Here is a 27,748-nt window from a genome sequence, read left to right on the forward strand (position 1 = left end):
GTTTGCACTGTTTTACTGTTTGAAGTGTTGCACAAATACTTTAATACTGCCTCTTAATTTAAGCCTAACTGGTCTGTGCGAGAGGGTGAGTACAGGTTAATTTAGGTTGTGTCATTGATTTACCCTGACTAGGATTGTGGTTTCTGCTTGGATAGGGTGCATACCTCTGCCAACCTGAAACCTCATTTCTAACAATTCCATTGTGAACTGTTGTTTGGAAGGAATGCCTTAAACACTCCTTTTCCAAAACGTGTTTGGTGTGTACTCACAAACCCAAATTGTGATTCAGTAACATGTTACTGAATTGTTTTTTCAGTTTGGTACACACAAAAAAGCTATTTTACAGCCCCAAAGGATCTGATTTACCTAATCGGAGCATTTGTGATCGAAAACATATCTTACTACATCTGACCCTTAGTTTTAAATGGCATAATTAGAACTTCAAAAGGGCATTCACATTCACTATGGTGTGGAGCATGGAGATCCCACAAGCAAATTCATGGTACAGACTGATGCCTCTGACATGGTTATTGGTTCTGGTTTTTTAGATGAACAATAGTCTGGTACTTGAGGGAAATTACTCCATAACTTAAAGAGTAAGGTGAAACATGAAAAGTGTTCACTAAATGAAGACATTTATGCCTTGGATCTCAAGCATCTTATGAATAAGAACAGATCATTGCAATGCATTTTGTTTAATGGCAGAACAGTCAACATGGATGTTGGGAATTTTTTCCTAACATGTTCACATCTTTACGTAGTTGTCTGGTAAATGCATTGCTGACGCTTTGTCCCGCTGGCATCTTGAAAGAGTGTAATGATTCTTGTGCACTAAGCTTCTTGAGAGGATTGAGGCATCATATATGAAGACATCCCCAGAGTAATAAGAATACCTTCAACAAATTCCCTTCCTTATTAAGAAATATACCCTCCATACTTCTGCCAAAATGCATTAATTTTGCACGTTGAGGTCTTGAAAGAAGTTGTATTTTATATGTGCCATGGAACTATTGTTGCTGGTCATTAAGGTGTTAAAGGCCACTCTGAATCTGGGCTTTTGCTCTTTTTGGTGTCCTTCAACTTAAGAGCATGTGAATCAATTTATAGCATCCTGTTTTTTTAACATCAATATTTCCATCCTAACCCTGCATGTGTTATGTCTTTCACCAGAGACCCCAGAGCATGCACCATTTTGGGGGAGATCTGCCTTCCCCAGGGCACTGCAGGATATTCATAATGGATCTGAAGACATTTTCCAAGATGGCAATGTTTTGATCTTTGAGGAAGCTCCCAAAATCACACTACAAATATGTTCAGTCCAATATAGTCTGCACAATATTATATCAGGTCCAGGGTCATGGCAGTATGATATTGGAAAGCAGATCTCTAGGTGGAGAAGCATGCTCTGTCATCTGGTTACAACCCTGAATACAATGGCCAAACTGAAAGTATGAAGTAGATGCTTGATCTTTATTTGTGCTGTTTCAGCACTACAAAAACAAACAATTGGAAATGGTACCTGTCAAGTACAGAGCTTGCACTACGATACTACAACAACCAAAGTTTGTTTACTTTTGCATGCAAGGCTTGCAGGCTTGCTTTTCCTGGGCCCATTACATCTCCCAGTAGCACTCCTGACAGTGCTGAATTTCTGTATCAGCAGTGGGTACAGTTTGACATAAATACTGATAACAGCTGATTGACTAAAAACGTGATTAAAAAATGGTGACACATAATGCACCCTTCAACCTTCTTTTGCAGTAGAAGATCATATGTTTTTTTCATTTTAGATTATTTGCTGCCCATGTCCAAATGGTCCCTGACCGTAAAATATATATTATTTCTATGTTACACAAACCAGGCCCTTCATCCAGGAAACATCAGATGAGCTGAGTAACTTACATCTCGATAGGTGGACGGCTAACCGGAGCTTAAGGTTGCTGATGCATGAATCTCACACTAGGGTGAGTTTCACTCTCTGCTTGACAGAAAAGCTCGCCTGGTTAGCGACTATTCCTAAAAAGTTGCTTCTCATGTGTCCTGCCACTTGATTGTGCACAGATGTCTGGAGAGAGGTGAAGGGTTTTGTGTTCCTCTGTGAAGATGAGGACAGTACTAGGCAGTCCATTATAAAAGATGGAACTGCTCCATAGATTGAGAATATTTAGGGAGTAGGTGTGTTTTCTTGTTTCTCCTTGGGTATCTCCAGATTTAATGGTATTCGTGATGTGTAAGATACAGATGCCATCAGAGAAGGAATGTCTTCCTGCTAGGCGTTCCAGATTTGATGCACACTGGAAGAAAGATATAGTGCAGATCATTGAGTTAGCTGTGATATACCTATTCTAATGTTGTCACACAGCTGTTTGGAAGAAGGATCTCAAGGGTTGAGAGAGGTGTCAGGGATGCTACTGAGCATGGCTTTGCATTCTTCTGTCTGTAAGAGTATGAGTGCTTACAATGTGGAACAGACAGTGGGTTCTATGAAAGTGTTCGATTCAGGCTAAGTGTATATTTGCTGCTGGGACATATGGGTAATTTTTGTGGAATCCCATTGATCCAAAACCAGACATCAATATGACTCTCAGGTTTTGCACTGTTGATGAGATGGAACACTGTTTCAATGCATATCCATGACTGGAAGAATCCCATGCAGTGTCTTGGGCAACAAATGTCAGCTGTGTGAAGTAGACATCCATCTGCAGAACTATATCTCAGTCAGTCAGAGTCATTAGGACTAGAATTGAATATTGGGGGCTGGCTCTCAGCAATACAAAGGTCATCATTACCATTATCACCTTACTTCCCCCTGTAGTTTTGGTCTAGACACAGATCTCTAGTGGTCCTTATTCAAGATCAGTTTATCTAGCGAGCTGCTTCTTATGCGTGTTCAGCTGCTTCTTGCATACTGTTTCTTTACTGGTTCCTTATCTGCCTTTCACTCTAAATTTCCTAGTCTGTGATACCATGTTGTGATGTTCTCCCACCTACCACATGACTATAAGTGAGAAAATGTAGGATGTGTGACCTCTCCACAAATATTTTCATGCATTAAAAATACATTCTAGGAATTAGGGATGTTCCCACCCTCTTCATAGACAACATGGAACATAAATTCCTTTGGTGGCACTTGTGTACTTGTGCTGCTGAGATCCTACTCGCTGCTCGTGCTGTTACTGTCATTTGATATTATGGTGCTTATTATGCAGATGCCACTTAGATACTGTTACCGTAGCAGGCCATAGTGGTAGTGATGAAATTACTGATGATGATGGTGGACGTGGTGAGTTTGTGGCCTTTACAGTGATTATGTAACCAATGCCATTTCTGTTTTCGATAGGCCTGCTGGTCATAGTGGTGCTGTTTCTGATGCTACCCAGCTTTTGGTGGCCTATTCTGGGAGTTGAAGACAGTGAACTCTACAATATTAGCTGGGTGTTAGCCTTGAGGGCAAGTGGTGGTTTATGACGTAAATTGTTCTTTCTTTTGCTGGTGGTGGTGTTGTTGCTAGTTGGGGTGATGCTCTGAAAGCTGACCCAAAAAATACAGCCCTGATGAAGACTCATGCTCTTCATATCATTACATTATTGTAAAAGTATCATTTTTAGACTATATAGAAGTGTGGTATTTACATTTTTCTCATGGTTTTTGTTGGTACTAGATATTAAATGTCTATCTGTATATTTGCTCAATTGTGGAAAGTGCACTATATAATGTAGATGCCTCTTAGCTAAGTTACAGAAAAGGATCTTGATTACAGAGATACAAGATGGCCGATCATAGTTACATGTGTCCCACTTTCCGGTAAAGTACTGTTTGCCAAAATAAGGCTTAGGACACAGTTTGTGCAGCAGTGTCAGATCCTTAGAGCAGATGTGTAAAGAGGCCGATCAGGGGTGCAGTGTTTTCTCCTTGTAAAGATTATTGGGAAGGGAGTTTGTCTACTTGTCGAAGGTGAGCTTTCAGCATAGTCGTCCACAAAAAATAGACCTTTTCAATCTCTCATATACTGCCCTGGGTGGATCACTGTTTAATCACTTTCTTTATTACAAAAAAACAGTATTTACGGTTCCAATACTCAAATAAATACTATAGCTTGATGTTAGAAATGGGGTCTTTGATTGGCAGTCAGGTTACCCCCTTTCCAAGTAAAGGACCCTCACTCTAGTCAGGGTAAAAGAGAATCACCCTCAGCTAACCCCTGCTTACCCCCTTGGTAGCTTGGCACTAGCAGTAGGCTTAACTTTAGAGTGCTAGGTGTAAAGTATTTGTACCAACACACACAGTAACTTAATGAAAACACTACAAAATGACACAAAACAGGTTTAGAAAAATAGAAAATATTTATCTAAACAAAACAAGACCAAAACGACAAAAATCCACAATACACAAGTCATCACTAAAAATGCAAAAGGAGTCTTCATGTAATTTTAAACACACGCTAACGCTGTTAGCATGAAAATGTACCTTGGGTGCGTCAATAATAACCCCGCTCGGGCTAGTGTGCGTCAAAATGAGCTTGCGATGCATCAGTTTCACTCATGAGCGAGACCGTACGTCGTTTCTCCTTTCATCGGGTCGGAGGGCGTCGTTTCTTCTCTCTTCAGGAGAGCGATGCATCGATCGGGTCAGCACTCTCATGTCCGGGCAGGCCTTACCTTGTTTTTACACGCCCAGCGTTGCTTGCATCGGACATCCAGCCGCACGATGATCTGAAAACCACGCAGCGTGGGTTGGGATCTCTCCAATCTCCATCAGCGATGCTGCATGTCGTTTCCCCAGCTCTAGGCATCGATCTTCTTGTTGCGTTGCTGGCTAGCTTCGATTTTCAGCCACGAAGCCGGTGGCACATTGATTTTTCAGCCGCTGATCAGAGACGCGTCAATCTTTTCCCCACACGGCAGTCGGTGTGTGGATTTCTCACTCTTGGGCTGTCAGCTTCTCCTTTCAGGGTCCCAGGAACTGAATGGGCACCACTTAGCAGAGTAGGATTCTCTCCAGAGACTCCAGATGCTGGCAGAGAGAAGTCTTTGTTGTCCATGAGTCTTCAAACAACAGCAGGCAAGCTCTAAATCAGGCCCTTGGAGAGTTCTTCACAAAAAGGAAGGCAGCACAAAGTCCAGTCTTTGTCCTCTAGCACAGGCAGAAGCAGCAACTGTAGGAGGGCTCCACAAAACATAGTCACAGGCAGGGCAGCTCTTCTTCCTCAGCTCTTCAACTCTTCTCCAGGCAGAGGTTCTTCTTGGTTTCCAGAAGTGTTCTGAAGTCTGTGGTTTTGGGTGCCCTTCTTATACCCATTTTCTCCTTTGAAGTAGGCCTACTTTAAAGCAAAGTCTCTCTTGATTGTGAAATCCTCCCTTACCCAGGCCAGGCCCCAGACACTCACCAGGGGGTTGGGGGCTGCATTGTGTGAGGGCATGCACAGCCCTTTCAGGTGAAGTGACCACTCCTTCCCTCCCTCCTAGCACAGATGGCTCATTAGGAAATGCAGACTACACCCCAGCTCCCTTTGTGTCACTGTCTAGTGTGAAGTGCAACCAGCCCAACTGTCAAACTGACCCAGACAGGAAATCCACAAACAGGCAGAGTTACAGAAATTGTATAAGTAAGAAAATGCTCACTTTCTAAAAGTGGCATTTTCAAACACACAATCTTAAAATCAACTTTACAAAAAAAGATGTCAACTCAGAGACCCCAAACTCCTCATGTCCATCCGCTCCCAAAGGGAATCTACACGTTAATCATATTTAAAGGTAGCCCCCATGTTAACCTATGAGAGGAACAGCCTTGCAACAGTGAAAAATGAATTTAGTAATATTTCACTGTCAGGACATATAAAACACATTACTATATGTCCTACCTTAACCATACACTGCACCATGCCCTTTCGGCTATCTAGGGCCTACCTTAGGGGTGCCTTACATGTAAGAAAAGGGAAGGTTTAGGCCTGGCAAGTGGGTACACTTGCCAAGTCACATTTACAGTTTAAAACTGCACACACAGACACTGCAGTGGCAGGTCTGAGACATGATTACAGGGCTACTAATGTGGGTGGCACAACCAGTGTTGCAGGCCCAGTAGTAGCATTTGATTTACAGGCCCTGGGCACCTGTAGTGCACTTTACTAGGGACTTACAAGTAAATCAAATATGCCAATCATGGATAAACCAATCAACCATATAATTTACACAGAGAGCATATGCACTTTAGCACTGGTTAGCAGTGGTAAAGTGCTCAGAGTTCAAAAAGCCAACAGCAACAGGTCAGAAAAAGTAGGAGGCAGTAGGCAAAAAGATTGGGGGTGACCCTGCATAGGCAAAAACGTTCAACAGGAAGGGCATCAACTTAAAGTAACTGACCCCAGCCAAATCCGAGAACCTTCAGGTGTTCAACAAACTTAACCTTTGGGAAGCATCGTTATTGCCATCAGAACAAGAACCTGTCCCTTGCCAGTGACATCTGTACACGATCTAGGAGTCAAACTAGACACTGACCTCAACTTCAACACTCTGATCTCCATCGTCATAAACACTTGCTCTCTCCAACTTAGAATTGCATGATGCAGTGTGTCTTTACTACCTTTTACACTTAAGGTATTGGTTGCCAATCCCTTTGTGCAAGATTTTTCAGACTATGATAACTCAGCCCACCTTGGTGTTCCTAAGAAACAGATTGCCCACCTGCAAAAAGTACAAAACACCCATGTTGGAACAATGTTTAACCTAAAAAGATTTGATTCTGTCTCTCATTACTTGCATTAACTTCACTAGCACATGTTGTTTCATGTATCAAACCTTATTTTGTATTGTCCCTGTTTCATTAGCCAGGAAATGTAAATGGTACATGCCAACTAGAAGTCTACACCGAGAATCTAAAGAAACCTTTGTGGTTCCCCCCACCAAATATGCCAAAAGGGGTGGAAGAGCCTTTAAGGCGCAGCTCGTGGAATAGGATTCCCCTGGAAATTCAGACACTACCCTATCTTCTAAATTTCAAGAAAGTCATAAAAACTTGAATCTTTCATAATTAACCATCTAGATGATCTTCCTAAGGATGTTTCAGGTTCCAGCGCCAGATGTCTCCAGTCTAGTGAAGACTGTAGTGCCCAAAAACAATCTTAAATAATTAAATAAATAATAAATAAGATCTGCATGAGGCTAAACTCTTGTAGATCTCCACAGAATGGTTGTTCTGAGGGCATGAGCGTATTTGCAGGGAAAATCTGTCTACGCTGCTTTTCACTTTGTGTTTGAGACAACTAAAAGGTAGACTTAAAATGAGTACAAATTTGGGGTAGAGTAGACGGTGGTGTTGGATTACATTCTGAAAATGTGTATTACAGAGGTTTACATGCATTTAAAGTTAGGCATGAGGACTGAGTTATTGAAGCAAATTAAGCATTGGCAAAGCCAATAGGTATGGCCAGGGGCGGCAAGCCTGACGTTTTGTTGTATTTTTCCAATAATCTGCAATAGAAATTAAAAGATTACAAGATTTACAGAAAGTAAAAATGCCACTATCTAACCATGGAAGGTGCATATTTTCAAAGAAAAAAAGCAAAAACATAACCATCACATCATTGGGCCCACTAAATCTGGCACTGAAACACACTATTCTTTAGGTGGATGTGTACACGTGATCAGTAAAAATGCTGTCACTCAAAGTGAAAAAATGGACAACGGTGAAGTGAGTTTATCCATTTTCCCTTAAAAAATTATACTCTCCATCTTCCGGTTTTCAATCCCACTTTACTGCAGATTTCTGATTCTACAATTTAATGCCTGGAAAACGTTTCTGAATTCCATTTTCTCAAATGAAAATGTACACAACTATATTTTCTCATGAGGAAATGTTCAACGCCAGGATTAATGCGCTTGCTTTTTCACCAGAGAAACATTTTTTTCCCATGGAGAAACCTTTTACCCTACACCTTACACGTACATCTTTTACCTTACACTGTCTCTAATTTTTGGAATATTGTCTTCTCCTTCAAACCGTGGAGAGGGATCTACCGCTGCCCGTGACAGGAGTAAATCTCTGACATTTTCCAGGGTCAAATATGTTGAGACAACTTTCTGAATACAACCAAACTTGCAGGTGTTCGCAAACTCGCATTCCTCTCTTCGTGTGACCATTTTCTACCGCTTTCCAGGTGAGTTATTTCGCGGAAGAGTCTAAACGCAAAACCTGCATTTCTGAATTAGAAAATAAGATTTGCTGGCCTGCCAGCCTTCAAAAACTTTTAAGCCTGTCAGAAAAACAAAGGACTTTGGGGTAGAGCCTTGAGCACTGTCACTGCCACTCCAGACAGGGAGGGTCGCTGAAGGGGGTGAGGCCACAGAGAGCCAAGCGAGAGAGGGCTTTGTTTGAGGCCCCGCATAAGCACCCTCTCCTGCTCCACCCCCAACCCCAAGCCAAACAAAAGCTTTTAAGGCTGATGCTGATGTGCAGAGGAAGATGTAACTCATCCGATGGACATCAATAGTACAGACTCTCCATAAATGACAGAAGCTGGGAACTCTCGCTACATGAGATCCCAGCTCCCCTTCTCTACCAACATGTGATATTAGCTCCTCTCCGGGTGACCATGTAAAGCGCTGTGACATCGAATGACACCATGTAATTTTAATGCAGTTTATGTATGTAGTTAGTCTTAAGAAAATCTATTTTGAGCGTTTTTTATGCAGAATCTGTACTTTTTTTTAGGCAGAAACCATCAGACAAAAATGTGCAGTGAATTCAATATAAGAGCATTTTCCTTTTTTGGCATCCGCAGGTGCAGTTGCAGAACCTTTGCACTAAAGAACAGTTTTATATCCCCGTTCACCGCTGGCTGGCCAAGGACCAAGAAGATGGAGAAATTTGCCGGGAGCTCCCAGTTTTGCGACACGGCCATCCTATCCTCCCCGGTAAGAGAAAATGGACTCACCCCCCTTCCACGCAGTGGGCTGTGTTGGCACGTGCAAGTGAGTTTGCTCTTTATCATTTGGCGCGCTCTGCGCCTTGTCTCTGTCGCTCTATCGCTTGAAGCTCATGCACGCACTGGCTTCGAAAGATTAGGTACAACAGGAAGGGAAGTTGACACATGTTTGTGATAACTATTTTGGAAAAACATAAGAAATACCCACGAAAATCACTTTCGAGCTATACGTTGATGCCAAACCTTTGTTTTTTGCATTAAAGTTGTTCGTTTATCCAAGAAGATGCAAAAATAGAATTTTACTGAACATTAGCATAATTACCCGAATAAAAGGAAATAGTATGATTAGGTATACGTATAGCATATTAAAGTGCAATAATGTACTAATCTACTTATCAGAAACAGTTACTTCCTTAGCATTCCTGTTGCACTGAGTTGAGAGTTCGAGTCCGGGTGACCATATGTGATTAAGAGCTTCATAGATGGCATGTTCTCTCACATTGACATCACACCGGGGATGGATAAGCAATGTGGGCAAGGGCTCCCCCAACTACATAACCTTATGCTAGGCAATCACAGAGGATTTTAAATATAAGAACCGACCATCCAGATGTATCCTTCAGAAAAAATGTGGAAAGCGTCCAAGTCTTCCCACAGAGGCCATAAATTAAAGAGGCGACCAAGCTACAAGTATGGGCCTATGGGTTAGAGCTTCTGATTTTAGAAACACAGAACCAGGTTCCAATCCCAGCCTTGACTCACCATCCGGTGATTCTGGGCAAATCTTTTAACCTCTGTCTCCCTAAAAAACACACGTGTAACGTCTGGTTCTCGTGAAAAGTGTTCTAATTTCCTTGAGCCACGCTTATACAAAATAAAACTACGATTTTTTTTTAAAAAAAGCATAACCCCCCAGATTCAATTTAGAGTCAGACAGATAATAATAGACTACACTTTGGCCCTCATTCTGACCCTGGCGGTCGGCGGAGAGACGGCGGTCGGACCGCGAACAGACCGGCGGTATTAAAAATGGCATTCTGACCGCGGCGGTCCCCGCCGCGACCGACCGCCACTTCTCCACTCCGACCGCCACGGCGGTCATGACCGCCGGGCTGGAGTTTGCGCACTCCGGCCCGGCGGTCGTCCCAAGACCGCCAAGGGTATTATGACCCTGCCTACCGCCGCGGTTTCTTGCGGGCGGGAACCGCCGTGCGAACCATGGCGGTAGGCACTATCGGGGCCAGGGAATTCCTTCCCTGGCACTGATAGGGGTCTCCCCCACCCCCCACTACCCACCCGAGTCCTCCCCCCACACCCTCCACCCCCCTGCCACCCCCCAGAGGTGGTACGAACCCCCTCCCCACCCCCACCCCGACATGCACATACATGCACCCCGACATGCACACACCCCCAACATGCACATATACACACCCCCTACACACACATACACAACGGGGACACATACCCGCACACATACATGCAGACAAGCGCACCTGCCGAACAGCACACATTACCCATAGACACAGCAGCACCCCCCGCCCGCATACACTCACACGCACACCCCCATGCACGCCCACATCACACAACACCCCCCCACCCTCTCCCCTCACGGACGGTCAACTTACCTTGTGCGTTGGTCCTCCGGGAGGCGACGGGAGCCATGGGGAGGTGACCGCCAACAGAAGACCGCCAACAGAAGACCGCCACACAGAAATGTGGGTCGTAATTCTGTGGGCGGTGTTCTGCTGGCGTGGCGGTGGAGGTTGACCAGTCTCCACTTTCCCGCCGACCGCCAGTGTGGCTGCTGGCGGTTTTCCGGCGGAACGCTCCCAGCGGTCAGAATGCGCACAGCGGCATACCGCCGCGGTCGGCGGTCTTCACCGCGGCGGTAACTCGGCGGTCTTGCGAAAAGACCGCCAAGGTCAGAATGAAGGCCTTTATCTCTACAAACTTGTTCAAAGGGATCCATTAGCCACATAATGCCAACTCTACAAGACGCTGTGATAGAAAAAACTCTACTAAGGGTTAAAAAAAGACAGTCATCTAGTATTAGACTGCGTGATAGAGAAGCATTATTACACATGGATAAAGGACCTGGAGGATGATCCGGTAAAACGCAGGTATGACTTAAGCTGCATTAGAGATTTTAAAGTACTGCTGTACAAGCATGGTGTCATTTAGGGGTCGCCGGAGGTCACAACTGCGACCACTGGTCTGCCCCTTGCGACCACTGGCCTCAGAGGTGGGAAAATCAGTGCCAGAAACACAGGAGCAGCTTGTTCTAATGGACATCGGTTGGGGCTGCAATCTCCTTGCTTTTTTTTTTCAAATGTTATTACACTAATACTGAATAATAACATATTATTCACTTGTAGTATAATAACACTGAGTACAATTAGGTGGAGTATGACCATCCCTAGCAGTTGAGGTAAGTAAAAAACATGTTTTTAAATGTACGTTGTGTGCATGCATGCAGGTGAGAGTGTTTATGTGAGAGGGTGTGTAAATGTGTGATTATGTTTAAGCATGTGTGTGTGAGCGAATGTAAAGGTAAAATGTGATGTCACTTCTGCTACCCCTGGCCTTTCCGTGAATTGATGTTCATGTGTACAAGGTGACACTATGAGTAAGAAAGGTCATCTCCAGCCTTCTCTTTAAATGGTCAATAATACCTACAATTTTCAAAACCAATTGAGGCTCAAAACGTACCCTTGAGTCTTTCAGCTTCAAAGTCCCAAATTATATGAACACAAAGCCATGCTGATAATGTTCTAAAGGTCCCATCAAGCTTGAAATCACTGTTCTCAGGGACACATCGTTGGTGTGCCATGAGAGAGAAGATCTGCTGTTGCTCTACTACCATGTTGTTTTAAGGTGTCAGTGTTAGACCTGTCACCTGTTGGTGTGGTTCTCTGACTTTATGCTTTCTGACCTCTTGTTTTGACTGGGCGCTGAACTTAATTTCTGCTGACTTTAGGACTCAGCATATTTTACCATTGCTATCCTGTGCTAATGATGGATGATTGAGTGGATGGGTAGGTTTGATGGATAGTTTGAAGATGGATGGATAGGTTTGGATATGGAAGGGCAGACATACGTTATGGTGACAAACTGATGGATGAAAGATTGAATGGATGACAGAATGTAAAGGTGACGGATGTAAGGATGAATGGATAAACACTTAGATGAAAGAGACAAGCAGGTTCTCTGGATAAGGTCACAATAAGTTGCTTGCTTCCTTGTTGCCATGAAGTCAGATGATGACCTTTACTAACATCACTAACACTAAAATAGAGAAAAAAGGAGTGTGAACTATTTCATCATTGCCTGTAGAGGTGGGTAGGGAGTGTGAATACACTGACTCATTCAAATGAGATCCTTTGGTTGATTGTTAAATAAAACATCCCTCGCCTTGCTGCAGGATGGACGAGCACACACACACCAAACACACTCTCTTTCTCTCTCTTTTAGTGTTAGTGATGTTAGTAAAGAACATCAGCTGAATTACCTGGTTTAGTTCTAAAATACCAAAATCTGCATGTTATGCCCAATATTCAAGAGGATAACTCAAAGTAGACAATAATTATCACTCTCAATAATTTCTGAACACAGAGGTCTCTCATTTTATCAGGTGCTATATTTATTGCATCAGACACTAGGTCCTTACACTTGATGCATAGGTGTCCCTGGACTAGTGGTGGTTTTCCTTTATGGTCTCCACAGGTACACTACATCCTTCTTGTTTAATGATCTTGGTAAATTAAAAATAAAATGCATACCCACTTCAGGTCTGGCAACAAAATAAGGCAGGGACTGACATTCGCTGGTTGCTGACACTTGTGCATGAAGGTGCCTGCACCAGCCATCAGAGAGATTTTTCAGAGTTGGTAAAATCCCAACACTGTGAGCATGCCTGTGTGACTATGATGGTGAATTAAAAGGAGAGAGAACAGCAAAGGCGTGAGAGTGAGTGAGCATGAGTGACAGTAAGGACAAGCATGTGTGAGAATGAATGTGAGTGAGTGAGGGCAAATGACCGAGTGTAACTGAGTGTTACTGTGTTTGGGACCGAGTGAGTCACAGTAAGACTGAGAAATTCAGAATGAATGAGAATCAGTGGGACTGAGTGAAACAGAGTGGGTCAGAGTAGAATGAGTGAGACTGTGTGAATAGTTAAGACTGAGTAAAACTGAGTGAGTTAAAGTGAGAGAGTGAACTTAGTGCAATCAAGTGTGAGAAAACCCATCGAGAAGAAGCTCATTCAAAATCGAGCTATGAATTGCGCCCACCACTCTTAAAAGCTTCCAGTTGGCACTGGTGCAGAAATAACTCCCACTCCATTTCATGGTGGGGAGAGACATTTGAAGTGTTCAAAACGATACTGAACATGGGAAATTCTGATGTCTATAACTTTCTTGTAAACATTGATTATGAGCAGTTTATCCTGCAAACAGCGAAGCACCGTCCGGGTTTCTGGGGAAGAGTAGTCCATTTTTTACATTTGTTTCCATGAGTTCCATCTTCTGGGCTCAAGCTTCCTTCAGAGCTTAGTTCCCTGCTTCATCCTGTAAACAGAATCTATTGCACATCAGCCAATATACTTCACTCAGCCTCAACCATACCATCGGCATCACAGATGTTATTACAAGCTCTGACAAGCCACTTAAATATGACACTGCTCAGTAACCCTGGAAGGTTCTTTTATCCTTTGTGGAATTTGCTCGCACATGCACAAATTCACATTATATATCCGTCTATGCACGGATGCCCGCAGTCATCCATCTGTTCACTCATCTACTCACTCTGATATCTGCCCATTCATCCATCTTCTGCCCCATTCTTTCAAGCTATCACTCATCAATCTGCTCTACCCTGCGTACAAAATAGATAATCAATGAAAAAAACATTTTAATTTGAATAAAGCCAGGTAAATTTGCTGTGCAATGCTGGCCTTACAAGGGCTTGTCAATGCGGTAAGGAGACCACCGACTTCTAAGGCATGTAAAAGTAAGGAGCCCTGTTGTGGCCATGCAAACCTCATAGATAGAACAAGCATTTGCAAGGCAGTGGGTATCGCGTTTGCTTGAGTTAGAGCTATTAGTGTTTTCAATTCCTAACTGGGCTTTTCTTGCCACATAAATTAAAAATGAAAAGTAAAACAGTTGACAGAAGCAAGCTGATTCAAGCACCACTGCCTCCATGAGCGTGAGTGCGAAAGTTATTGGTTCTCTGCGTGAATGTCTAGAAAGGATGACAGCTGAGATAAAAGGGAAACTGAAACTGGAGGAGGGGCCATCACACGCTGTAACAGGAGGAAGCGTGACGTAGTGTGATGGCCAACAAAAAAGTGAAATCGCCTGGGAGGGAACTCGGCACACAAAGGAGGGACATTTTACAAAATGCACCAATAAAAATGAAGCATTTAAGACAAGCACAACAAAGACGGAAAAGCAAGAGTGGGTGTGGTTGAAATTCCACAGAGAGATTACAACAGGCCAGAGCACTTGCGCGCTCAACCCTAAAAATGTGTATCAATTAACGTCTGTTCGCCAAAATGCTAGGGGTTGCGGAAATGACAACGCACGCCCATCAAACACCCTTTGTCCTTAAAGTTCACTCAAACACATCCTTACACACACACACACACACAATCACAACTACACACACTCTCTCACATACACACACACCCACCTGCAAGCACGCACACAACATACATTTGAAAGCATTTTTTTCAAATATGAGCTGACACTGTTTTCCAGGCACTGCCTTGGACACCTCTGAGGCCAGGGGTCGCAAAGGCAGTCCTGGGGGTCGCAAGGGGAATGCGACCCCTGGCGACCCTTAAATGACGTCCATGCGTGTATCTTCAAGGTTTAGTGATAATAAGTATAAAATCCAGCGAAGCTCTATGCCTTTCTATGTTCTTCCTCCAGCGGACGTCACATCCACAAGCTGGACAGACTGACAAACATATCAAGTACATCACAACAAACATACATGGTTTTAAAACAATTTACAATCTTGATTTAGAGGGAAAACTTGGTTCAATGTGTGGGGCTGAAACATTTTAAGCGTCTTAACAGTGACATTATCATTTTGAGAAAAAATGATAGTGACTGCTTTTCTGACTGAGGGACAGTTTGCTATGGATAACACCGCACTATTAACGAGTGTCTTTAACTCTGGGTCAGGCTACCCCTTTGAGGGGTTCTTCTCCACATTTGTTACTTCCCCCGTGATAGGGACCTCTAACCACAAACAAAATGCATTTCTTACTCTTCCCCTGTCAGAGTCACTTCACATTCATCAGACTAATGCTGTGTTTTCCTTTTCACTTAGTTACACTATACGAAGTGCAGGTACTAACAGGGGATCTGTGGAATGCAGGAACTGGCGCAAATGTGTACATATCTATCTATGGGGACAAAGGAGACGCCGGATCCAGGCACTTACACAAGTCAAGGAACCTAAAAACATTCGCCCAAGGACAAGTAAGTAACGTGTGGTGGTTTGGCTTGTCACTTGAAAATGGAATAAAACCAACTTAAATGTTTGATTAAAGTTCCTCCTAATAACTGTGCTGATATTGCTGTAATGATGCTCCAACGACAAATATATTTAACAGAACTCGGTCTTCAAAGGGTTTTTTCACTGTCAGGTCCAGGAACTCCTCGCTAGCTTTGATATTCTTGTAATGTAGAGTTGGAATTACTGCCGTCCACATGCAGCTCAGGAGTACACCCTGGGCAGTTCGCATAGCATTTGGGTGATCAGCATGCTATCGTTTCTCGTTTCTCAGCTACAAACTTTCCTTTTTTGTGGGGGCGGAAAGGGGGGTATAGACCTTAGGTGAAACAAGGTAGAAAAAACAATTCAGTCAGTGAAAAACTCAGGGTAACATTTGATGCTTTTCTGGTATATTCACCATGCATTCATGGAATGAGCGATCCAGAATAAACATCTTGTTTTGCCCGCGCTAGGCCTGGGGCTGATTATTTGTTTTTTAACAACCGACTCTAGCACAAATCTTGATTATTGGATTTTGCGTCTTTTTACATAATTTGTTTTTCTACTTATTTGTTGTGTAACATTTTTTCCTTGGTTGTGACACCGGATGTGGGCCACCGCCATACACACTGCACAAGCAACATTCGTTGTGTGACTTTAGAAACTGTGCGAAAAATACATTGAGATAGTCTCTCGTGTGTTTTCTACGCCACGGCGCATCTCACATACAGTTTTCAGGCCAGCAGACCAATTGTTTTTCTTGTAATAGATGCATTTTATGCAAAAATGAGCTTGCACGTTCAGACACGTTTCTGTTATCTAAAGTGCAGGAATTACAATTACATTAAGGAATGTCATCAATGTGAAGATGATGAGCATCGAGTGGGTTTGGAGAAAAAAGTGACAGTTCCACCAACCTGTCACTGCTAGAGTGCCCCTGCAGCTCACCCCTGTCATTGTTCACAGGGAAACAACCACATTATAATTTCCCTGCTCTGCAGCACAAGAGGAATCCAACCATTTTAAACATATAGTACAGGAGCACTTCTAATTCTCAAAGAAATTGTATTGCAGCATGGATAAACTAATAACACATATTTGGAACATCACATATAGTTTCTCTGATGTACAAGTTGTATCCATGCTGCTATGGTATTGTGCTGCAGTTGCATTTATATAGTGCACACAGATGATGAAGCACTAAAACTCTTTAGATAATTGATAGTGTAGCTTTTTATCGGGGGTGCGTGGTTGGAAAACCTTACTTTACAATATGACCTATGGGACACTTGGTTTGGTGTGTGTGTGATGACTAGAGTGGCGCTCTTACCCTCTTATCTGTGGCTATGCTTACTCATGTACTGGAGCTAATAATAACAAGAAATTGGTGAAAATGACCATCTTTTGCATGGCATTCCATAGATTTCCACCTTATTTTGTTGGATTGTTTTTGCTGGCCATAGGACTCTGCATGTTTTACTCCTGCTAACCAGTGGTGAAGTGCTTGTGCTCCCCCAAACATGGCAAAATTGGCATATACACAATTGACTCATTTAATTTACGTATAAGTCCATGGTATATGGTACATACAACATTCACCCAGGGCCGTAAATGAAATGCTACCAGTGGGCTATGACACTGGTTATGCCACTCACATAGGTAGCCCTTAGAAACATGTCTGTGTTACGACTCTGTCGTCCCATTTCTAGGGGGCACTGTAAAAGCACTGTCAGTAGCCTGGGAATCACCTTGAACACTGCAAATCCCACAATGCACAGCCTGGTAGTCAGGAAAGCTTGGATTCTGTTATACATGGTTTTCTATGGGAGAAGTCCGGTTGCTCCTTTTCACCGGATCCTCTCCTCCAGGACTTGCGAGTGTCTGAAACTATGCACACCTGAGACCTCTCCTGTGCAGCCCAGTCATGTGAATCCACCTGGGGTTTGCTGCAGCCTGGAACTGCTTATAAGCAGCCATTTCCTCAAGATCCCCGTTGTGCATTGGAGTTCAATTCCTTTGTGTTACAGACCCCTTATCGGATGGTGTTCCAGTCTTGTTCCTGTTCTGTTTCAGCTTGAACATGTTACCTGTCTCTCTGCCCTGCTCCTGATTGTTCCAGCCAGAGTCTGCTCCCTATCTCTTAGCATTGTACCTGTTTGTTTCTTCCAGAGCCTGCTCCCCGTTTCTCTGACCTGCTCCTTCATTGTTTCGGCCTGATCCTGCTCTCTGTTTCCCAGTCTTGTTTACTGCTTATTTCAACTCCATGTATTCCAGCACTGTCCTTGCTTGTTCCAGCCAGAGCCTACTCTCTGTTTCCCATTCCTGTTTCTGTTTGCTGCAACCAGAGCTTGTGCTCTGTTTTCCAGTCCCTTTCCTGCCTTTGCTTCAGCCTGAGCCTGTTCCCAGTTCCTGCCCCTGCCTCCTAGTTTGTTCCTTCTATTTCGGTTTCCATTTCCTCTTGGGTATTTGTGTCTGGTAAGTATTTTTATCAGTCTTCACCAGTGTATATGTGTTTTCCTTGGTTTTGGGTTTGGATCCTGGGTTCCAGGAGGCAATTCCAGCCCCCAACCTTTGTCTAGTGTTATACGTTGTCTTTAGTGCCTAACAGTGACAGTGTGCTATTGTTGTTTTTCCAGGAATTGCCACTGTGTTTCCAGCTGGACCCACAAGAGCTTTTCTTGTGTATGTGGGTACTATCCTTGTTTGTGCTCTAAGGGTCCAGAGACAGAATTACTTCTGCTGCCTCCTTTCTATGGGGCTTGCCGGGTGGCTACCTGTAAGAGCAAACTGCACAGAGACATCGACATTCCCTGTTGCTGTGGGAGATTCTGAGCCCTACCCTGTGTACAACCCCAGTGTGTTTGTCCATTAGTAATCTGTTTCCTGTTTGTTCACACAAGGGTTGCTCTGCTTATATTTTCCTGTTTCCTGTGCCTGTCCATAGCATTACTTTCCTGTGTATGCCTTTAGCTGCTCTTCTGCCCCAGTACACTACTTCTTTGGGATATTCTGTGACCTCAAGGGGTGTCCCAACCAGAATCCTGATCAGACCTGCCCAAAACTGTAACAGTCTCCAGGCCTGCCCAATCAGCCTAGGTGAGCAGTTTTAAACTGCAGTTTCGATCTGAAAAAACAAATCTTTTGCCAGGCCTAAAACTTCCTTTTCTAACACTTATATTTCACCCCTAAGGTAGGCTCTAAAGTCCATAGGGCAGAGCGCATGGTATGTTAAAAACAGGACATGTATATTTAATGATTTGAATGTGCTGGTGGTATAAAAAAAGGAAGTTGTTTTTCACTGTGGCAAGACTGGCTCTCTCATAGGTTTACACTATTACCTTTAATAAGTGATAATTCAGTTTTGGAGTAGCTAGAAAAATGGTTCAAGAACTAATTTAAAATAGTAATTTAAAATCCAACGTAATAGCTAAAGGATAATTTTCTATTACTATTTTGGAAATTACATGTTTAGAAAGTTGTCATTTTTCTGCCTACAACCTAAAGGCTTTCCTGCTATGTCTAGCTGTCACCTGTCCCCTGATGCTCCCCTATAGTGAGATGTGTATTGCTCCTGCACAGTAGACAAAGGGTCTTGGTAGTGAGGATGGGGATTACTCCTTTGACAGGATCGCCTGGGAGCAGCATCCAGACCCTTCCTGAGCTTCAAAGGATGACTACCTTGTCACTGGCAGATAAAGCTCTTATCTACACCGGTTTCCCCTTTGTGTCTCTTGTAAAGATGACACCAAACCCAGTGGGGACAGAGAACACAAATTGGTTTATAGGGTGGACAAAGCTGGCACTGGGCATACAAGTGGACCCCATAGACCTCTTCTAATAGCATTCCTGGAACTCTGAATATCAGAAGAAAGACTGTCATTCTGTCTGAAATCTGAAGAATGACCAGACATCCTATTCCTGAACCCAGGACTCCAGAAGTGACTCCAAGGATCAGTTGGCAGGCCTCCTATTTGAGCTACAGTGACACAACCAGCATCCAGAGGCCTTGACCTGCAACTGCTGGCTATTTTGAAGTGAAACCTAACCCCCAAAAGTGCCATCAAACGTTTTGCCAACTTTCTTCCTGGAGAAGCATTGCAAACCGGGACTACTGTTGAAGCCTTAGCCATCAATGTCTAATCTCTAGTCAGCCTCATTTTATGGTTTGCCTTATGAAGGAGTCCTGACTTCAACAGAACCGATGCTGAGCAACAACCCATCAATGTCAAGGCGTTCTTGTACAGAGACTTTCGGCTTTGCCAACTCAGCGCTTCCCAGCCTTTGACCACAACCACACTGGGAACCCATTCCTCAGAAACCTGACGCTGTGAAGGTCTTCTTCTGGTTAAAATTGCAGCATGCCCTGCCAATGACTCATTGATGACCACCTTTCTCCATAAATTTTCTTATTCAGGAGGTAAACTCTTCTTCAGCATAATCTTGGTCCCTGAATCCAACCTGCGCTCTGTCGTAGTCAGCCCTAACTTTTGACCTTGACTATCACAATCATTTTGCCATAATTGACACTGTATGTTATTTTCCACTTTTTTAATTAAAAATCTTAAAATTTATATCACCAGTTCTATTTATTGGGTTCTTGTTAGTTAGAGTGATTTTATTTATTAACATTTGCTCTATTTTTCTAAATTGCTGTGGAAATTTTCCTGTGTTGTTTTTTCACTTTATTATTTTTTTAGGACTGCATAAATACTTTACATATTGCCTCCAAGTTAAGCATGACTGCTTTGTGCCAATGTACCAGAGGTGTAAGCACAGGTTTATCTAATGACATTACTGGGTCATCCAGACAAGGATTTATAATATTATTCAAGGTGGGTTCTCATCCTGCTCGTCTATTACTCCAATTTCTTGCAGAGATAGAATGTTCTAGATTAAGATTTTTGTCATGTCTGTTGGGAAGTGGATGAGTTGGGAGTTTGACCTTGTATTTGGGAAGTGATTTATTGTTCTGCATGCACTGTGATTTAAGTCATTGGGAGGAACATGCTCTTCCAATGTTCCTTCTTTGTTTCCAAGCCTGTTCAGAAGTTCCATTGAGCCAAGCAAGGTCTTTTAAATGATGAATACACATACCACTTGTGGGTGAACCGGGACAGGTTCTTATTTTTACCTTACTGTGATGTAGATGATTTTTGACTCTTTTCTCTTCTATTCTGTTCTACAGTATTTACCTCAAAGGTGTCTCTTGGTACTGTAGAAGGACTATGACATCAAATTTAGCAAGACAGCTAGTAGCTTAAAGGACAGCCCACTGCATGTTGAGTAGCCATGTTTTAAGTTGTGTTGAAAAGTGGTGTCTGTAAAATTCAGCATAAGGGAGGCTGATGAGCTGTTCCACAAAATAGTGTCTGGGACCATGAAAGGGCATTCATCATGTCCTGTATTTGGGAGTAATTGGTTAGCGATGAGAGGTAGCAGGCTAAGCACTTTTTGATGACATTTAGATATTTCTTTCTCTAAAGAAAACTGGACCAAGTTCACAACATATATGGTGTATTATGTGTGCATATTTCAACTGAAATTGAATCCGTATCTGAATAATAAGCTACAGAAGCTTGTAGGGTTGTAAGAAACATGGTCAAGGGTCTCCAATCCAAAACATTTCCTAGCAGCAGCAGCAGTCTGGGTGTGCTGAAGCTTGAGTAAAGACTTCCTGAACACGCAAAAGTTTGCTGAATTTGGAAAGTCTAATCCCGATTGCTTCAAGCAATACATGACCATAACTTTTTGAGGCACTACAAGAAAAGGAAAAACTATAAAATCCTCAGATGATAAAAGTAGATTTTAAAGAGAAAGGCATGTGCTTCTGCAGTGTGCCGTCTGAATTTACGAGTGTCCATAGGTATTTGATCACATTGTTGAGATGAGACACTGGTCTATAGATTTGGCCTAGAAAGCTGAATCCCTTGTAAAATAAGAGCTAACAATAAAATGTGTTTTTTGATTTTAAACTATTTAATTTTACAATATTTGTGCTCATCCATCATATGGTTATATCAAGAGCTTAGTAGAAGTGAAGTTCTAATATGTGTGTGGTCTATATACAAATAAAAATTGTGGTATTTCTGCGGGAGACAAGCAAGGGAGCAAGATCAATATAAAAAAATAAAAGGTGATAAGAATGAACTTAGAAAACATCCGATGGCGCAGGTTTACTTTGTAAAGAGCAGTCTAGTCTAATAATGTGGTTTTGATTAGCTGAAAAGAAGTTGAGCCATTTAGGGCACAACCCTCAATGCAGCATTCAGCTAGGCTTTCCAAAAGCACTGGGTTGTTGATGGCGTAGAATGATTCCATAAAATTACTGCATCAACATCCTGATAACTCGGTAATCACTATTCCTTTTCAATGTGCAGGCTGGAAATCAGAGATTAGTTTCATCTACAAAATATTGAGGTTCAAGTCACAATTCCTTTTTCAAGCAATTTGGCTTGACACAAGAGAAGCAAGATAGGCCTGCAGTTGGCAAGATCAGCAGCTATCAAAGAGGAATTGTTAATAATAGATGTCACAAATGAGCTAGAACTTGCCAGGGACATGCCTTAAAGCCAGGGACCTATTGATCATTTTCAGTTGTAAAGGAGGGGATGCTGCTTTGGCCAACCATACTATTTGACCTGGGCAGCTGTTAATGAGAATCCCAATGTCTTAAAAATACTCACTCTCAAGCTTCCAAAGTGTAAGGAGACAAACTCCTGCTCAGATGTCTTTACTGCTTATGTCAGATCACGGAAGAGTAGGGAATTACAAAGTTTTAATTTTTTTAAATTTTACTTCGAATTAGAGAATCTATGTGGGCACTGGTGGAATTAATCTAACTTCATTGTGCTGTGAAACTAGCCAAACAATTGAGCACTTTAAAAAGTTATTTTGAAGTATTCTACATAGTTGATTGTAGGAGAAATACTGTCATTGAAGCATGTACCAGGTAGTTGTGTTTCACAATTTGTCTTTGATAAGGTCATGTTATCCTAATTAGAACAATCATTGCTCTAAACTGTTTTCAATTTGCAAAAATGAGGCTTTTTCCGTAAGAGAGAGATGTATTTAGGAAAATTTCCTTTTGACTGAAGAAGTTGTAGGTGGTACCAGATTGTTCAGAACTCTTGCAAATTAATTATTCTGGCATTCTGACAGCTCCTCCCTCAACAAAGTACTGGGAGGAAGAGGATTCTCCTCGAATGTTTTATCCATTTCTGTTAAAACCTTTGTCAGGTTAACTAATTTTCAGTCTCATATGTGCATAAATATTTTCTCCATGGGTTGACCAGATCTAGATTTTATTCTACATATCACCCTGAAAGGTACACAGGGGACTGATATTGAGTTGAACTGTACAGAAGGTACAGAACATTGTATGCTTCAGCGTCTTAAGCAGCTTTGGAAACAGAAACGTGCTGATTAGCTTCACCAGCTTAACAAAAATACATAATTGTATGCAATTTTATGATTACCATTAGGAAACCTGTCTCTTTATTTTGCAATTACAAGGTAACCCCCCTTGAATGAAGAATTCCCATGAAAGACTGATTTACTTTGGTCATAAAGCCACATGGAATTGCAAATTCCATGGGGTTTAACCCATCCACTTACCACCTGCTCTGAGAAGGTAGTAAATGGATGTGTCGATCAGTGGATGGTGTGACGAATGAGGGAAAATGGGTAAGTGGAGCATGGGAGGAGGGTAAATGGGTTTCCTCACAAAGTGGAGCATGTGTCAGAAAGAACAAATACATTGGGAATGAGGCTTGGCTGCTGTTGCAGATAAATCCCTATTTGATTTTTCCAGATGGAATTACTGGCCTGAAAAATCATGTCTGGTTCACTTACACCTGGTAAAACCAGGGGCAAGATTGATATCATAGTGGAGAGGAAACTCCATGGCAATGGCAACGTAGTTTCCTCCCTGCTAAGGCTATGGCCTGCCCGCCTGATTTTAATGCAGGAAGACCATCGTTTGTTGATGGCAAAGGCCACTCCATCTCTGCTGTGGTCATATTTCTCAGATGGCCCGATGGAGTAAGGGCCATCTGAGTTTTGGATATATGTGTCTGCCTGTCTACTTTAGATGAACTTGCAAATGGCTGTTTTTCAGTGCCCATCACCACCAGGCAAAACTTGAAAAGTGTTCAATGCCCCTTTGCCATGGGAGAAAACTTCCATGGTGAGGGGGGCATTTTTTTTTTCAAAACAAAATTCCACTTTGGGATTTTCTTTTTGAAAATGTAAAACATTCTAACTTTAACATGCGGCTTCATAATGGCAGACTGTGCAGTCCGGCAAACTTGTAATGCATTGGCAAGACCCACCTTCATATTGGTTCCTGCCAATGCTAGGAATATTAGGTGGGCTGGTGGACATTTCTAAATTTGGCAGGTGGCACCTCTGTCAAGATGACGGAGCAATTTGCTTCATCATCCTGGAGGATGACTGATCATCCTCCAAAAAACAAATCTGCCCTAGATGTGGAAAAAACGCTCCATGTGGAATCAGGTGGGGTGGATATTCATGAAGACATTTTGCTCTGTCTGACTCATAATTAGCCAGCAAGAAACGATCAGTGTGGATCAAAAGAATGGGAACCTTTGTGGCAAGTGTGTGTCATTGAAATAAAAATAGAAAGTATGTTTCTTATGACAAAAGCAAAAATTTATTTGATCGATGTTTTTTGCCAAAATATTCCCACAATCCATCATACGTTAAAATCAAATATGTAGCAGACACCTTTTGAGGCTACAGGTCTCTCCCTAACCTCCCATCTCTACTGACTACTAGGCAGGTCATCCCAGGGGACTTAAAAGGAATGCCTATTAACACTATCCCAGGTTATCACACCAGGTGGTTGGAACAACAGGGCTATCAGAGATCTTTTCTTAAACAGATCTACGCCAAGGTTAACTGTCTTTAGTTCAATGAAGAGCAGTGTGAAAAAGTGTAGCACTGATTTCCTTAAATGACAAAAAAATAGTACAGCACCAGGTTTAGCGAGAGACACCTTCCTGTGATGCTATTGGTAGAATTCGTCCTATATATAGCTATCCTGCATGATGCTCAGACTCATGCTGTGGTGAAAAGACGAGCCATCAGTGATAAGCCTCGGATTGCCCATGGAAGTGCATCATCCCTACAAATTCCTACATGAACACCACCGCACAGGAATCGGACATGTAAGATGTGTGTTTTATTTAAAGTGCAAATGTTACATAACAGTAAATTGGGGGATCAACTTCTTGAGCTCATGCCTGTGCCTGGTTACACTAGGCATTAGGGTTCGGGGCAACGCCAGGTCATACTTTCGTTGTAGATCTGGTTTTGTGCTAAAACCTTTTGATTTGTCTGCTGACTGGTCCTAAACATGGCCTTCTTTCATACATTAACTGGGGGTGAGTGCGAAAAGATCTGGGTGAGGTGTGAGAATCACAAGAATCAACTTTTGTTAAAAAACAGCTTTTGCATCTGAAAGTTCTGTCACTGCTTTTTGTGCTGCTTTCCAACAGTTTGCTTTGTGACATGCAAGCATCAGTGCAAAACTTGCACAGCAGATTTCAACAAGGTTATTAACAGATGAAAGGTGAAGCTGGGCTTTCTACCTGGGGATGTGAAAAAGCAAGAAAATATATCCGGTGTAAGGGTGCTCATGTGTCTGATTTATAGTTTGGAGGATGGGTACTCTGTCACAAACATGACTGATATCCCATTCACCTTATTACAAGTGCTTTATATCCTAATGTATTTGTAATGAGGCAAACAGGATATCTGTGATGGAGTACCTGTCCACCAAACTCTAATCCAAGACCTTAGTCTGTGCCACTAAATTTGGACAGACATACAGTTTTATTGGTAAAACGGTATAGCGTCCAAATCATTACATATAGAAAAGGAGTTTCAGCAATTTGTGCATCATCAAGTTCAATATCTTGATTGGTTTTGATCCTATTAAAATCTTTGTCTCTATCACAATTCAGAAATAAAAATGTGTATTATTGTGCTTTCCTTACTCCTAATATATTTGGAGGTATGTAGACAGATAGTTTACAGGTTATTCAATTTTGTTGTACAGTAGAAAAATTACACTAAAATGTTATTTATTTGTGCTTCCCTAGCTCCTGATATATTTTGAAATATTATACAGTCCATTTACACGTACTTCACTTTCGTGGCATCCTTTCCTTTCACACTCCCTGTAGCCCAGCAAGATTGCTTAACAAAATCTTTTAATTTTGCAGTCAAAGAAAAGTAAACACCAATGTCCATGCTAAAAGAATAAGTAGCAATTTGTCAGACATACCTGCCTTTTGACCTCTGTTTGAACTCACAGATAATGTGAAATGTGACAACATTAAAAACACAATTATCAGGCATCTTTATTGCTCATTCACCTTTAAAACTAATCTCTCACACACCAACTTCCACGCCTATGGTTAGGTGGCAAACTGCATGAAGCACAGTATTTTATATCACATGTTTTAAGTTAGATCCTTCACTACTTAGGTAATGCCTTTTGTAAAGGATCCTTATGTATGTTTTTTTTCCCCCAGGCTCCTTTTAGAGGCGCGCTCCCTTTTTTCTTCTCAATTTAATCACTGATCAGGAACATCAAGGTTAAAGTCTGAGTATTAATTCCTTTAAGATACAATTTCACAGTACTGTTGTAGCTAATACTTAATGGAAGAAAAATGAAGGTATGCTTAGGGTTTGTATCCTTTGAGCCTTCAGGTTCCAAGAGGGAATTTACTGTAAGGTTTTCCTTGTAGAGGTATGTTTATAAATGCATTTAGCTCTTTTTATTTTTGACTTCATACCTTTATAAATATTAAACGCTTGGGAGAGCCACTCTGCTTTACTGAGCAGGTCCCTCTGCAGTGTAAGGAGGAGGGTAGGGGGTACCATTCATGGGGCCCCCATTGAGCCCATATTGCAGGGGAGTCCCATCATTTTGCAATACGCCACTGGTTCATAATCAGTCTTTCACCATCTTGAGATGAAGATGGATGAAACACAGGGCTGAAGTGAGAGTCTCTAGTAAGGGATTTCCCTGGTTGGCAGGCAGTCTTTTGGTAGACACTACTTAAAAAGGTTCAGCATCAAATGGAGCATTAGATTTTTTTTCCATAGTTTTTTTTTTCTGTCGAGCGATCACCACATCTCACTTTTGGAACAAGATGTATTTTGCAAGGCGCCTCTTGTATGCATATATTTTCCTTTTCTGTTTTTGAATCAAGTCCCTCGTATGAATAAAGTTATCATTAGTATCTCTTTCGGTGGTCCATTGGGGTACACCAGACCTCAAAGTTGCAGGACTTTCACCTGTGCTCTTGTGGGGTGTCAGTGGGGTGTACGCTCGTACAGTAGAGTTCAGCACTGCTTTTAAATTGAGCTTCTCAAGAGTTGTACACTGCACTGCTTTATTTAGCGTACACATAAAACGCTCAACCAGTCCATTGGTTGTGGAACAAGGGTGTGATCCTTCGGGGTTTTATGTTCAGATGCTCCAGGTATTCCTTAAATTAATGAATATTAAAGGGTAGACCATTGTCCAAAATCACAGTGGCAGGCAAACCCCATGTTGCGAATATGCCATCAAGTTATTCGATTACTCGTTGCTGTTTTGTGGATGAGAGCTGTTCAACCAATGGAAAATATGAATATTCTTCTATTAACACCAATAAATGATGTCCATTGTCAAGTGGACCAAAGAAATCAATGGCTACTTTCTCCCAAATATGTTTGGGGAGTTCTGGCTTATGTTGAGTGACTTTGATTGACAGGCAATTGCATAAATGTCAGACTTTGAGCTCCTTTTCAACTCTTTTATCTAGGTATGGAAACCAAACTCTGTCTCAAAGAGCTATCTTTGTAGCAACAACACCACAACGTCCTTCGTGAGCCACTTCTATCATTTTTTGTTGTAGACTCTCTGGAATCAAGATCCTCGATCTTTGCAGAATAACTCCTTTTATAGTTATGGATAATTCATCCTTGATATTCTTGTGCTTTTGATATTTGACATCATTATTTAGAGGTCAATCATGTCTGTTACACAACTGATGTCTTATCAGTTTAACATGTCTTTATCATGAGTCGTAGTAGTGACAATCTGGTCTAAGGATATAGCAGCTAGTGTACTTGACTTGACAATGAAATTGATGTAGGCCTCAGCTGTTTTGGAAGGAGTGCCATGACCTTGAATGGGCACCCTCAAAACATAGTCAGCCGGATTTTGATCCTTTTCAGGTTGATGCACAACTGTATAATCATAGGGCCCTATTACAAGTCTGGTGGTCTCAAGACTGCCAGACA

General features: G+C 42.2%; 1 protein-coding gene across 2 annotated transcripts in view; it reads left to right on the forward strand.

The window, feature by feature from the left end:
• LOC138282511 (oxygen-regulated protein 1-like) overlaps positions 1 to 27,748 on the forward strand; it is an 896,912-nt gene that overhangs the window by 418,364 nt on the left and 450,800 nt on the right. For both annotated transcript variants that reach the window (XM_069220189.1, XM_069220190.1), the window contains exons 6-7: positions 8,777 to 8,909; positions 15,260 to 15,411. In XM_069220189.1, coding sequence (XP_069076290.1) covers positions 8,777 to 8,909; positions 15,260 to 15,411 — 285 coding nt within the window. The remainder of the gene's footprint in view (positions 1 to 8,776; positions 8,910 to 15,259; positions 15,412 to 27,748) is intronic.

The sequence above is a fragment of the Pleurodeles waltl genome, chromosome 2_2 (genome assembly GCF_031143425.1).
Source record: "Pleurodeles waltl isolate 20211129_DDA chromosome 2_2, aPleWal1.hap1.20221129, whole genome shotgun sequence".
In the NCBI taxonomy this organism is placed as follows: domain Eukaryota; kingdom Metazoa; phylum Chordata; class Amphibia; order Caudata; family Salamandridae; genus Pleurodeles; species Pleurodeles waltl.